At 40.0% G+C, this 14,367-nt stretch overlaps 1 protein-coding gene across 3 annotated transcripts in view; it reads left to right on the top strand.

The window, feature by feature from the left end:
- Positions 1–14,367, top strand: part of LOC122811052 (ETS translocation variant 3-like) — a 282,749-nt gene that overhangs the window by 133,492 nt on the left and 134,890 nt on the right. For all 3 annotated transcript variants that reach the window (XM_044082597.1, XM_044082595.1, XM_044082598.1), the window contains 2 exons: positions 6,084–6,318; positions 9,864–9,979. In XM_044082597.1, the coding sequence (XP_043938532.1) occupies positions 6,084–6,318; positions 9,864–9,979 (351 nt within the window). The remainder of the gene's footprint in view (positions 1–6,083; positions 6,319–9,863; positions 9,980–14,367) is intronic.

Raw genomic sequence — 14,367 nt, 5'->3', positions numbered from 1 at the left:
TAAGACGAGGATTTTAGATGCTCCTTTACAGTCTGATGTGTTGTTTGGTTCGCCTGTGGAAGCAGTTCTGAAGAAAATGGAAGACAAGGCTAAGTCTATGCAGACTGTTAAAGATTTTTTGCAGGTTCAGCCTCCGAAGTTTAGTAGAAATTGGCCTTCTAAGGGGTGGACATATCCTGCTTATGATTCCCAGTCTAGGGGTAGGTCTAGACGTGGTAGGGGCAGAGCTCAGGGTTCTTTTAGACCTAGAACAGGGAGTTCACCGGCTCAGTCTTTTGGTGAGGGCAGGGGTCAGTCCTTTCGTAAGCAGACTCAATGACCTGCCTTTTCAGCTGCCAGAATCTTCTCGTCTGGCAGCACCCTTGGGAGGAAGGTTGGCACTTTTCAGAGAAAACTGGAGTTTAATTACCCAAGACAGATGGGTATTGGATATCATTCACCATGGTTACAGGTTTTATTTCCATACCTTGCCTCCTTTCAAAGGCATGCCAGACATTCCTCCTCAACAAAGAAAAGAGGCTCACAAGCAAATTTCTCTGTTAATCCAAATAGGGGCCATTCAGCCGGTTCCTGTGCCAGAAAGGGGCCTAGGATTTTATTCACGCCTGTTCCTAGTACCAAAAAGGGGAACACGTGGAGACCAATTCTGGATTTATCTATCCTCAACACTTATCTGGACATTTCCAAGTTCAAAATGTTGACGTTACAACAGCTTTTACCTCTGCTGGGCAAAGATCACTGGATGGTAACTTTGGATCTCAAGGAAGCCTACCTTCATGTTCCTATCAGACTAATTTGCAGGAAGTATCTGCGTTTCGAGCTGGAAATTCTCATTATCAGTTCTCTGCATTGCCCTTTGGCTTATCTACTGCCCAGAGTATTCACAAAAGTTCTGGCTCCAGTGATAGCTTTCTTCAGGCTAAATGGAATACAAATCTATCCTTATTTGGACGACTGCCTGATTCTGGCTCAAGAAAAGGAAGTGCTTCTTCAGCATTTGGAATATGTGATAGCAGTGCTAAGATGCCTAGGGTATTCTGTGAACGAAATAAAGTCCAGTCTAGTACCCTCTCAAGACAGGTGCTTTCTGGGTGTGAGACTGAATACAGCAACCCAGATGGCCTTCTTAACCTCGGACAAGCAAAAGAATCTTTCTCTTTACTTCCATCAACTATCTCATCAGTCCGGGCTGACTGCAAGGACAGTCCTTCAAGCCTTAGGGTTCATGGCATCTTGTATTCTGGTGCTTCCCAATGCCAAACTGCATATGAGGAAGCTGCAATGGTATCTCAAGAATGTATGGACACAGCACTGTCAGGATTTGGACACTGTCATTCAAATAATACCTTGCATTCAACAGGAATTTTTGTGGTGGGCTCAGGAATGTCACCTAAACAAGGGACTCTCTGTGACCCGGCCAGAGGCGAGTCAGATTTTAACGACAGATGCCTCAGACACAGCTTGGGAGCTCATCTGAATGGAAAGTGGATACAAGACAAGTGGCCTGCCAGACTACAGCATCTACATATCAACATGAAGGAGATGTTAGCAGTCCAGTTTGCATTAATGGCTTTCAAGGATTTACTTCTTCCAGGACAGGTGTTGATTCTGACAGACAACACAACTGTCATGTGGTACATCAACAAGCAAGGGGGAACACATTCTTATCCTCTATGCAGACAAGCAATGATTCTGTGGGAGACTGCTCTCAGCCTACAACTAAATCTACAGGCAAGGTTTCTGCCGGGAGTACAGAACTCCTTAGCAGATGTATTAAGCAGGCAAATCATGGATCCCCACGAGTGGAAACTGGATCTTCATGTATTTCAGAAATTGACAGTGTCATGGGAGACTCCAGACATAGATCTGTTCGCTTCTCCACTAAACCACCAGCTGCCAAAGTTTTGCACGAAAAGGTTTCATCACACAGCTTGGAAAGTGGATGCTCTTTCTTTCAGTTGGAAAAATCTTCATGTTTATGCCTTTCCACCTCTGCCTCTCCTCCCAAGGGTACTCTTAAAGGTCAGACAGGACAAGCCAAGGATGATTTTAATAGCTCCAGATTGGCCTCGGCAGCACTGGTACCCATTACTGAGGAGTCTCGTAAGGAAACCTCCATGGCCCTTACCTTTGATTCCACACCTATTGTCTCAGGAGAATGGTCATCTACTCAATGTCAAGCTTCACTCTCTTCATCTAACAGCCTGGCATATTCTGTTTTGAGCCATAGCAGGTCTCAGCTTCCCCAACAAGTTTTGAATGTGATTATGGAAGCCAGAAGACCTAGTACAAGGAGAGTGTACGCAGAGAAATGGAAGAGATTTTTGTTTTGGAGTGCAGCAAAGGATTTGGATGTTTCAGAGCCTAATTTGAGTGTGGCTCTTCAATATCTTACTGAGTTATTGGACAAAGGTTTGTCTTTCTCTTCCATTAAGATTCATGCTGCAGCAATTTCAGCTCACTATGATTGTGACCCTCCATTGTTTTCTCATCCTTTGTTCAAGCAATTTCTTAGAGGGGCAAAGAATATAAGACCCCCACGTAGAGCTCCTACTCCTGCTTGGGATCTCAATTTTGTGTTGGAGAAACTCACTCTACAACCTTTTGAGCCTGCAGCTACGACTGAATTGAAATATTTGTCATGGAAGACTGCTTTTTTGTTAGCCATTACCTCTGCAAGAAGGGTGTCTGAATTGCAGGCCCTTATGGCGGTGGAGCCTTTCTTAATTTTCCATAAGGATAGGGTATCTTTACGTACTAATCCTTCCTTTATGCCTAAAGTGGTTTCTAGTGTGGCTTTAAACCAAACTATTCATTTGCCTACTTTTTATGCAAATCCCCAGAATAGGGGGGAAAAGATTTTGCACTCTTTAGATATACACAGGCAGTTGCGTTACTATTTAAGCAGGACTAAGGATTTTAGGCAGTCTCAGCAGTTGTTTGTTTCTTTTGCTCTAGGTTCTCAGGGCAAGCCTGTGTCAAAACAAACTATTTCTAAGTGGATTGGGTTGTGCATTACTTTCTGTTACTCCCATCATGGCAAGGAAGTTCCGGCTGGGATTAGACCTCATTCCACTAGGGCTACTGCCACTTCCACAGCATTTTTAAGGGGGGTGGCAACTAAGGATATTTTGGAGGCAGCTACTTGGAGTTCAGTACACACTTTCTCTAAGCATTATCACCTTCCTCTCTACTCTAAATCTAGGGCTGGTTTTGCCACTGCTATTTTACAGGGCATGTTGGCAGCTCCTGCTTCTTTGTGATTTGCCATCCTCCCTTACCTCTGCTTTGGGATTCTACCCAAGTGTTATGACTGCAGCAATGTGAGATGAAGAACATAGTACAGTTTTGTACCTACCATAAATGTAGATGTTCGAAGATCCACATTGCTGCAGTCCAATTTACCCTCCCTCCTTCCCCTCTGTGTTTAGGGGTGGTTGTGTGAGTGAGATGGTACCATTCTAACTTTGTATATATTGTATATATATTGGGTACAGGGGTGTTTGGTGTGTTGTTGTTGTTTTTGGTTTGGCCTTATCTTTTTAGGGTCTTCTGACATCTGGGGCAAGAAAAGACTGAGGATATGACGTCGGTCATGCGCATTTATACCCTGACGTCCTGACGTCAGACTAATGCGCCTTGACCGGCGTCAGCCTTATACTTTGGTATTCGGGCCGACTGGGACAGCGGACTACCCAAGTGTTATGACTGCAGCAATGTGGATCTTCGAACATCTACATTTATGGTAGGTACAAAACTGTACTTTTCTTTGCCAGGTTTTGTTTGCTTTAATATGTCTGCTGTGAGTTTCTTTATTTAGCCACAGCAAAAAGAGTGCAGATCAGATTGAAACCACTGCTTATCAGTGCCTGAGCATCTATTACAATGAGTCACTTTTTAAAACTGAAGATATGTTAAATTAAGTCTGGGACCAAACCAGATTGTCTTTACTGTGTGGTGTAAATACGACTGTACTCCGTGAAGGGATTCCTGTGATATGCCAGTTCACAGAACGTCTCTGTAGGTATGCCTTTATCCTCTCCTTTGTCAACCCTGATGAGATTATACTTGTGTTGCGCATTTAGACTCTGCCAAAATCCATAGCTACTGATCGTGTAATGAACTTCCTTTTTGTACCAGCCTCAGTAATATGAGAGATGTTTTGCATCCTAGGGTAGGAATGGAACTGAACTTAAATTTGGGAACTCCTGTTTAGTGAGGTAGTTGCTAAACAGAGGAAAAAAATCTGGGTATGCCCATTATGTGCATAGGTGGGAGGGGTTATCAGGAACATACCTACAAGTACCATACCTTCCAAGAAAAGTATTTTGTTTTGCAGTATCCCTAAGTAGAAGTGGGTCTTTGACAGGAGTACCATCTGGGTAGAATGGGCTTTTAGTCAGTAAAGAAGTAGGGATAGATATTAGTGATGACGCTGTTTGTTACAATACAGTGCGCAGGCTTGCTAATGTTGCTGTGTGCAGTGTCGTCCCCGAGCAGTGAAGGTAGTGTTCTTTTATTCTGTGCGCACACAGTGTGCTGTATACCCCTTTTTTTCCCCCATTGTTTTAGAAAGTACTGATCAGAGCATTCTGAGGCCATGCAAATCTCGTAATGATACACTCTGCTTGCTTGGACAACCAGGGATTACTTTAATTGTACAGTTCACTGCTAAGATGCATCTATATATTACGTTTCATGGATCACTGCTGTCTTAAGTGGCCTCATATGTGCTTAGAGTCCCGCAGCCTACATGCATAGAGGATTTTGTGTTAATCCCTGACAGAGCATTGCTGTCCATTGAAGCTTTGCTTATTTTAGAAGAATTTGAGACCTGAAACTGGGAAGGCATATCATGCCAGTTACAAAGCACTTCTTTCTAGTTTCATAGTCAGTCTGTTGACCACATTATTGTTTGGTGTGTGGAGTAATAGTCAACTTGTACCACCTGCATAAGGCATACTTGCCTTATTAACTTAAGACTTTTGTTTTGCAAGTTCATCTTGCTGGCCAGTGCTTTCATAAGTTAAATTCATGCTTTATTCCAAGCATTGTTTCTTCTATCTCTTTAAACCAGTGGACTCTGTTACGGATTTTTCTGTCCAATAATATAGAGAGAGGTTCCGTTTATAATGTTGGTACACAAACTGTTGAAATAATGTTTTAGAAAGCTTGAAGACTTTGCACTCAAGTAGGTAAAGCAACAGTAACCACAGTGAAACTCCAATTATATGTAACCACAAACAGGATGGACAGAAGCCCAGCTGAGAAGTTTTCTTTTTTGTTTTAAATAGAGAGTTTTCAGTGTATCAGTCTGTCCATCCTGTTTGTAGTTACCTATAGGTAAAGCAACCGTCTTTTTGTCTTTCATCAGAGGGAGACCTACCTGTCGTTGAATAGACCCCTGTCCGAGCAGGTGCATTGCCTTGTATTCTGATAAGTATAGCAGAACACTTTAAAATCCTGTTTGGGTGTACTCAGCAAGGGTAGCTGCCTTTTCTTCTGCTTAGTTTAGAAATGCCACATTTTAGGGAAATGAGACTGCATGGACAAATTTGCACAGATTTACTAAACTTAATAAATCAGAAGCCTGTTCTAGAACTGGGGACAGGCTTCAGTAAAGTGGTGCTTTATGACATTGTGCAACTGTGCACTACCCATTACTACTTGGAATTCTACCAAATTACTATGAATAGTGCTACAGGGATTCTCTCTGAAGAATTACAGCAAATTATAGCTTATTTGTGTGAGTATACTGCCCCTGTCTCTAGGTACTCATAATATTACAGTCACTCTTTTAGAGACTTATCTGCATCCCCTTTTTGGATTTGGATGAAGACCTCTTAGTTGTTCAGAAAGACAAAAACAGTTTATATATAACCTATAGGGCTTACTTCTGTGTACTTTTACGTGTGTTCAAAGTATAGCCGTTATATTTGTTTTGGTGTGTTTATAGTGTGGTAGTTATTAGTTATTGGGTTGCCTTAAATGCTATTTAAACATTTAAGTTAAGATACTGCAGATTTCCAGATGAAAGACTATATAAAAATCTGGTTTCATACATTTCTTATTTTGTGTGATAGGGTTTCACCTTCCAGACTGGGCGTACAAACCAGAGTCGAGCCCTGGTTCCCGTCAAATCCAGCTTTGGCACTTCATCTTGGAACTTTTACAAAAGGAGGAGTTTCGGCATGTCATTGCATGGCAAGGTGACTTTGGAGAGTTTGTCATCAAGGATCCTGATGAGGTTGCCCGCCTTTGGGGCAGCAGAAAATGTAAACCTCAGATGAACTACGACAAGCTCAGTAGAGCTCTCAGGTGAGAAATGCTTAGAGAAAGTTACAGAAATCCCATGTAAATTACAACAGTTTGTAACGTAAAAAGTTGATTACTTACCTAAACTTTTATCTGCATTTAAATGTCACTTTGGCTTGATACTAAATGATTGCCACACTCAGAGTAGCCCTTCACAGAAGTCAGGAATAGATGTCTGTATATGTGAAGGCCCATGCTTTTGTCAAATGCTGCCTCATATTTTTGTTTTTTCAGTTTTTAAAATGCAGCATACAGCATTACTTAGCTAGTCGATAGTGATAATGTCTCGCAATGTTTGACAAACGGGTAAATAGTTTCTATAATCATAACATTTTTTTTTTCAGTTCATAGCTATAGTACAGCATTGATGACAGACTGAAACAATATTCTTACAGTTCACCCAGGCCTGTATTTTTTTTTTTTGAAGTCATTAAGTATTAAATAATGCGTTTCTTTGAATCCCATATTGTTTCTGAATTGTGTGTGGGTCTGACCAGTAAAGAACACTGAATACCACTGCTGTATTAAAGGCATTTGCTTCAGTAGAATTTGAGCACCATATTCAGTTTGTGAACTTTTTTGCATAGAAAAGTAGTTTGAGGTAGCTGAGGCACAAAGGAGAGTCTCCACAAAGGTCAGATGTTATAGGAAGTAGAAGTGTGGTTTTTTTTTTTTTGTTTGTTCCATGCTATTCTCTCTCTGGCAACCTGTTTTGATTTGCTTTGTACTCTAATGCATCAGAAAGGCAGAACAGAGAAGGACATTAGGTGATTGTCTTTGCAGCGTAGGAGTAGACACATGCTCATATTCTTAGAAAAAAAGAGTAAGGGGTGCATTGTCTTTTGAAACCATAGTATCTGCTTCACTTAAGGTCAAATGAAATGTGTGCAGCTTTCAAAACTAATTTTCTGCTTAACAGTATATGTAAAGGTTAATCAAAGATTATGAGCATTCAACATGGATGCCAGCATGGCGCAGATATGTAGAAGACACAAAATGACTTTCTTTTGTGTTTGTGAATGTTTTTAGGCACATACAAAGATCTATTAAGTTTACGTGTGTTTTCCTATGACCCACCGTAGATTAGGTTTTTGACTTATCATTCATTGAAAGAATTTGAAAATGGTGGGTCAAAACAAGCAAAAAAAAAGCCTGCCATACACTACCATGTTGGGGTACTCTACCATTATCCTCCTAAATTATATATGCTAACTCTACTGTTTTACCTAAGGAGAGAAAAGGGTGGGGCCCAAAATGTCTAAAAAATCTTGAATACCGAGTATCCCTACTGGTATAAACCCAGGAACAAGTGATAACATGGGTCTCGTAGGGGAGGCAAGTTCAGAAGTTCGGCATTGTTCTCTTTAGCGCTTTGATCTATATTATGGTGTCTTGATTATGTATTTCAGGATTGTGGGCTTCAACCTTGTAGTAGACAGTGTGTGTGTGAACGCATGCATGTGCATATATATATAATGTGTGTGCTTATTTATGTAATTTCTCTGGATATTTGTGCAGAGGATTAAGGAGATTTTATCGAGCTGTTTCCTGTGGTCCAGAATTTGATTCCCTTGGCCTCCATTGCTTGAATGGTGTAATTCTGGGCAAGTCAATTAACCTGTCAGTGCTCCTAGGCTAAGTCTTAAAAAGGTCAGTAAGAGACCCATTGCTCAGTTAGCAAATGTATAGGTAAGTAGGTGTGTGCGTGTGTGCATTAGCATAACCACCGTTTATAACACACACATTCATGCATATGCATAGTAAGCGCTCATTCAGTTGATCTTTTCTTTTATTGTAAATTTCTTTGTTGACCGCATACCTTTCAACCTGCAGATTTTGAAAATAGGAACAAAAGGTACTTGAAAAATAGGAACATCTGCCTAAAATCTGGTCATCGAATGTGCATAAATTTTGATACTACTGAGAAACATGTTTTAAAAAACAGATCAACGAAAACGATGTAGAAATATAAGCATAAAAACTTTAATGAACTGTTTTGCAAAACTCTGCTATACCACACAAGGTCTTTTATGTTTTCTTCTGAAAAAGGGAGATACATGATGCACGTCCTCTTTCTTTAAATTATTGTTGGCAGTAGTGTGTTGGTCATCTTTTGTGTGGTTTTCTGTGTACTAGATGGCTGCAAAAAAATCACATTGGATGAGAGAGGTTCAAGAAATTGTGTGAAGGGGTAAATCCAAGCCTGAAAATAAGCACATATGCCCAAAAAACAGGGACATCCTCAGTCAGGCCTGAAAATAGGAACAGTGTCCCAGAATTGGGATCGTTGCAAGGCCTGGTTGACATCACTTTGAAAGCAAGTTTGACCAGGATGCAATTTTGCACCTTCTTCAGAGGTTTAGAGAAAAGGAGCGCATGTATAACAAAGTGAGGTGTATGGGGATAAAGCCCCCCCCACTGTTCCCTTTTTGTTATATAGTGTTTATATTTCTGTAACACTATTCAATCTGTAGATAGTGAAGGGCTGTTGATGAAGTCATTTATGAGCAGTGCAATTATATGATTATTACTTTTGCTTTTACTGCAGAGGCATACGGAGGTTGAAATGACATTCATGATTGTGAATTTTCCAGTTTAACATTAGGCAGTAGTTTTTGAATGACCTTTTTGAACTACTCTTGCACAAGAACATTCTGCTTTTGAACAAGTTGCAGGCTGTGTGAATTTTAAAAGCCTATTACTAGGAAGTTTAGAGTGAGGCAGGAAAAGTTGCATCTAGTGCTCCAGTAGCTTTAGATGCTGTGTTTCACACCAGCTTAGCACGTGATCTTTTTAGAAGATTACATCACCTTATCACCTTATTCTGCTCTGCCTTACTATTTGTAGGTGAGAGTTGTGGTGGAGGAGATTAGAGAGTAACTCTTGACAACTTCTTGTCAGTACCTCAAACTGCGATACACCTCTGCAGCATTGCAGGGAACCCTGCAGCAGGAGCAGGGGAGTTTCACAAGTGCCATATCAAGAGATGACTTCCACTGTATGAATGCATTCCTGTGTTTTACTTGAAAAAGGGTGCAGACTGGATCAGTGTCGTCTACTTTGGAAGTTGCAACTAATAAATGCAACAGGTGATGGGAGCAATTTTTTTTTGGTCCAAGCTTACATTATTTGCATACATACATAGTGTTTGTTGTCTCTAATGTATCATTTTTGATCAAGCTTTTCCTCAGTTCTTTGCTGCAAATAGGGCTGTGCCCAGGTACACTAACCATTAACTCAGCTTTATCAAGTAAACACAGTATTCATACGTACTTACATGCAAATGTATGGAAGCCTGTGCAGAAGACATAATCAGTGTAGTTCATGATTTGTTTAATCGTTATTCGACAAGTAGCAGTATGTTAACAGCTTTAAAAACAGTGGTTGCACAGTACAGGTTTTTGGGTATTCCAAATGTTTTTAAGCAAATGCCAGCAAATGTAGCTTTAGCATCTGTCATTTATGTGCTAGTTTTAAGGTGGAGAACCTCCTTATTTTACCAGTGCATTATCATCTTGGATCACGATTGCACATTTTTGTAATTATAGGTATTATTACAATAAGAGAATCCTCCACAAGACCAAAGGCAAACGTTTCACTTACAAATTTAACTTCAATAAACTGGTGATGGTGAACTATCCTTACCTAGATGTTCATGGAAATGGTAAGTGTATAGTTACATGTATTTTGTAGGTGTGTAAGCATGTATAACTTTATAATGGTGCGCATTGGTATTATCAGTATAGAGAGAGGCTCTACATGTCTTACTAAATCTTGAGGGAGCTGGTCATAGAATAGAACTCTGAAGTAGATCTGTTCTTTTTCTTCATGCTCTTCACTGGTGAGTATATACTGATTTTTGTTTCTGTTTCAGTTACTAAGTATAGTTTAGTGTTCTTAACTTGTAAGGTTATGTATATTAAGAAAAATAGAAATGCATGTCTTACTTTAATTCTTTTTTTAGAATAATTTAGGTGTAAGTTGCCAACATGCTGCTTGACTGACTGAACTGTGGAAGAGTGTAGTGTTATTTGTCCTTTATTTTTAATTCTGAAGACCAACCTTTTAATGGTTTTTCTTCATGTTCCTGAATGGTAAGTACATTTTGATTTCATATTTGATAGAGTTGCTGTGCTCTGCTTGATTTAAAATTTGAATACATGGGTTGAGAGAAAACAAAATTTATATTTAATTAAACTTTTTCCACAGGATAGCATTGGCGTTCATTCAACTGCTTATTACCTGAGAATTGAGGGTGGAAGTAGTAGTACAGAGTAAAAGTGCTGCTTTAGGCCTTATTTTGCTGTTTTCCAAAGATTGTAAAGTATACAAAGATTTTATACTTGGAGTGATGTAGGGGGTTGAAGCTATATGTCAGTTTTAAGGTTATGTAAAAATTTGTGGACGTAGCTTGAACCTTAAATGGAGTGAGGCTTTGGTGGAATAATCAGCTGTAGTGTAACCAAAGGAAATACAATCTGAAATCCATTTTGCCAGTATAATTTTGGTGAACTTCATGTCTGGCTGTTGAAAAACCTGACAGAGTTGTTCTTTTTTCCTGAAAACCTTTGTGCATCCAAATAGAACCTTAATTGCCTGTATGCATACAGACAGTGTAACACGTATACTCCTTTGTTAGCATATATAGAATAGATACCGGAAGATGAATGCACTGGTTTAGATTAAATAATCCCTCATAATTCGGTTTGTGTGTAATTTAACACATTCACTTCTGGACCTTTGCCTCTTTTCTTGCCAGTAACTAGTGGTCCTCTCGCACCTTAATTGTCGGCATAAGCATTGCATTAACATTTTTTGAGAAATTACTGTCAGGGTTAATCCATTATTTTCCCTATAGCAAAATCCCCAAAAGTGTGCTTGGTCATTAAATTTGATGAGAAGAAAAATTCTGTTTATTAACCAAGGCTGCTGGAGGATTTTCCAGCTTGTTGTAGTAACTTTTAGATGGCTCTTTCATGCCATATCTTGTTGGGAAATGTTAGGCCAGCTGTAAAGCATACAGAAAAGTTGTTTTATTACAGTACATCACCTTTGATGGAGGGACACGAGTTCATATCCTGTCTTAGACTTGCTGTATGAAAACACATTATAGCATATGTACGTCTTTGTGGATATCACATTTTTTTGTGTGCATTACATGAATGCAAGTTAAGTAATGTCGTTTTATGCAGTTAACACATTACTACTTTAGTATATTTTTTCTTAGCATGTGGACAAATCGCATAAAATGCTGTCCTATAAGTAGGCCTTCAGATATGAATTATGCATTTGTTGTAAAAATCTAGTATCCTTATCACATCTGTAAAGAAAACAGCATTTTAGACAAAATATTGTTTCTAGTAATGAGATGTGGGTGACTTTTTGGAGTCCTCTGGGACCTTCTGAAAGCAGTTGCTTGGTTGTCAGGTCATTTGTCCTTGGCATATCACCTTCTGTCAAAACATTAAGAGAGGGCAGAGTGGCAGCTGTTTTCCACCACGAGAGTAATGTCTGTGCTTTAGAAATGAGTAGTGCTTAGTGATAGTGTATATTGCTTGTTACAGTAGTCACTGGACCATTTTATCATTTACCTGGTGTAGCACTGGACTGCATCTGCCATCCTGCATGTATTCTTTTTCACTTAACAACACAGTATGTCTTTTGTAAATTGAGTAGTTTTTGTTACTTCTGTTATCACTGTTTTGTCTTTTTTTTTTTTTTTTTTTTTTTTTTTCATCCGGACCTCTTTATTTGCTGTATCCTGTGGGTTAATTAAATTATGCATCTTGTTACTGAAGTTGCATTTGAAGAGCTAGCTCACTGGTGTGACTTCAGCAGTAAATGTATTGAAAGTGTTCTTCTTGTAGAGCATTGTTGCAATATTCCTTGGGACTGCTTGCATAATTCCTTTGACTTCAGATGAATGAAAGTATGACGTAGCCTAACATCTAGAGCTTGGCACCCTTCTCCTTCGAGGGAGGGGTGGATGTCCATTATTTAGTGATGTCAGGGTAATCCTGGATAAAGCTGATGTTCTCCCATGCCATTTTAATCTTGTCTGTAGTTAACTGTTTGGTCTGCTTTGGAGATCTGTCCGGATATGTATCCCTTTGGGGAAATGTATTGGTTTATTTTTGCAATGGCCAAAATTAATATTGTGTACTTAAATCAAAGTTTAACCCTGTTAATCATTAGTACATTCCTCCTATAAGAAAGTACTGTTTTGGTAGACAAATCCCACAAAAATACTTTTGTGTTTTTTAAATTATGCCCAGAGCATGACATTGAGAGATTTAGGGTTTGCAAGAGTATAATTCAGTAAAACTCTTAGATGCGAGTGTTCCATTCAAAACTGTTTAGACAGATTCCCAGGGCCTTGGCTCATACTTCCATTGCTTCTTCCATTTCCTCCCTGCTCTTTGACATTCTCTGTAAGAAATGATTAGAATAGTGAACTAAAGAGCAAGCAATGATTGATGATGTTAGTAGGCTCAAGGATACTGGTCCTGATGATGCACTTTCACAACCCCTGACCTGCATATTTCAGCTATTCAAGGCTTCTGGTAAAGCCCCATTGGAGGCCATTTTGCTTGTGGATCAATGCATGCCCCACTGAGCTAAGGGCTGTCATGTGTTTTTTATTGTCTAACACTGAAAGCCAGGTACAGTGATGGAAGAACATTCTGTGTTAGGACGGGAGGGCAGTCATCCTACCTGTTTAGTTAGGGTTGATGGACTAGATTGAGTAGTGGATGTGCAGAAATCTCACCCTCATCCCCTTTGCCAGACCTCCAAAGTAGCACTCTGTCTTAAGAGAAGTCAAACGTTTAAGCATAGAATTCCTACCTGCTTATGGCGCTCTGATTTGCTTGAGTTACAAGGGAACTGCTGAGTCCTTGCTCTTCTCTCAGGCCATTCCCCAGGAATGGATCTTCTTCATTGAAGTATTCTTTCATGTCTTGCAGTGCCTCCAGCCATGTACAGATTAGCTTTCAATGTCTGATGTCTGGAGTTCCCTTTACCAAGAGGAAGAGGGAGGAGGAGCCCTCTCCAGAAAGAGCTACTAATTGCTTAGAGAGTGAAAGATAAGTAGACTACTGCAACCCCCTCCCCCAAGTATAACATGGATACTAACAACACCATGTCCTCTGTTTCCAGCACACAGAAAATGTCATTTGGGAGCACTCTCTGTGTAGAGAAGACCACTCAATATAGGAAGCCAGAGAGGTATTAGATGCCAAGAAAAGGTATTTTAATTTGCTGGTTCTTGATGTGCTCAGAATCTGTGGCAGTTCCTCCAGAAGTGGGAGCTCTTGCAGCCCCTGAGAAAGCAGCTATCCATCCCCTTACTTCTAAGAAGCTGGCTAGTTTTTTGTAAGTTCCAGGAATCCTACAAGTTCTTTCACAGAAAAATCATGCAACAGTTCCAGAGAAGAGGTCAGAAGTGGTGCCTTCTTTCAATACTCTTCCCTGGGACTGGAAAAGCAGAGTGCTGGAATATTTTGAAGGGAAAATGTATACAGCTGCCACTGTCTAGTCTTCAGAGCTATTAACAGTTTGACATATTTTATGATCGTTTCAAATTGTTTTCCTGGACCACATGAAGGAGAAGAGAGTAGAAAGATTTCTGATGTGGATCTGAGGGCAAAACTGTTAGAGTGCACAGAGGCTATTACCATATGGCTAAGCATTCCATCGGGTATGGATGTAATGCTGTGCACGCAGGCCAGGATCACAGCTACTGGGCCTGTGTTTAGGGGGCATGCCTGGCTGAGTTGCAGCTCCAGCCAGATAATGTTAGAGTGCAGTTGCTTAAAGTTTTCCTGTTTGGGAATCCCAGTTTCAAATTTAAAAAGAAAAACAAATTTGAAAGGAGCAAGACTCTGCAGTCAGTGAAACTGATTTTTTCACTTTCCGTTCCTTGGTATGACAGGAAATTCACAACCAAATCTGAGCCCTTCAGTTACAGACAAGGAAAAGCTTTAGTCAAGAAGAGCTAGTAAAAGGAAAAAAAAGTGGCAGAAGGACCAGCCTGAGCTTCCCAAGGTCTCT

The sequence above is a fragment of the Protopterus annectens genome, chromosome 9.part0, assembly GCF_019279795.1.
Source record: "Protopterus annectens isolate FY-2018-M chromosome 9.part0, PAN1.0, whole genome shotgun sequence".
Taxonomy (NCBI): domain Eukaryota; kingdom Metazoa; phylum Chordata; order Ceratodontiformes; family Protopteridae; genus Protopterus; species Protopterus annectens.
Note: the sequence above shows the minus strand (reverse complement) of the source record. Positions and strands in the feature narration are given on the sequence as shown.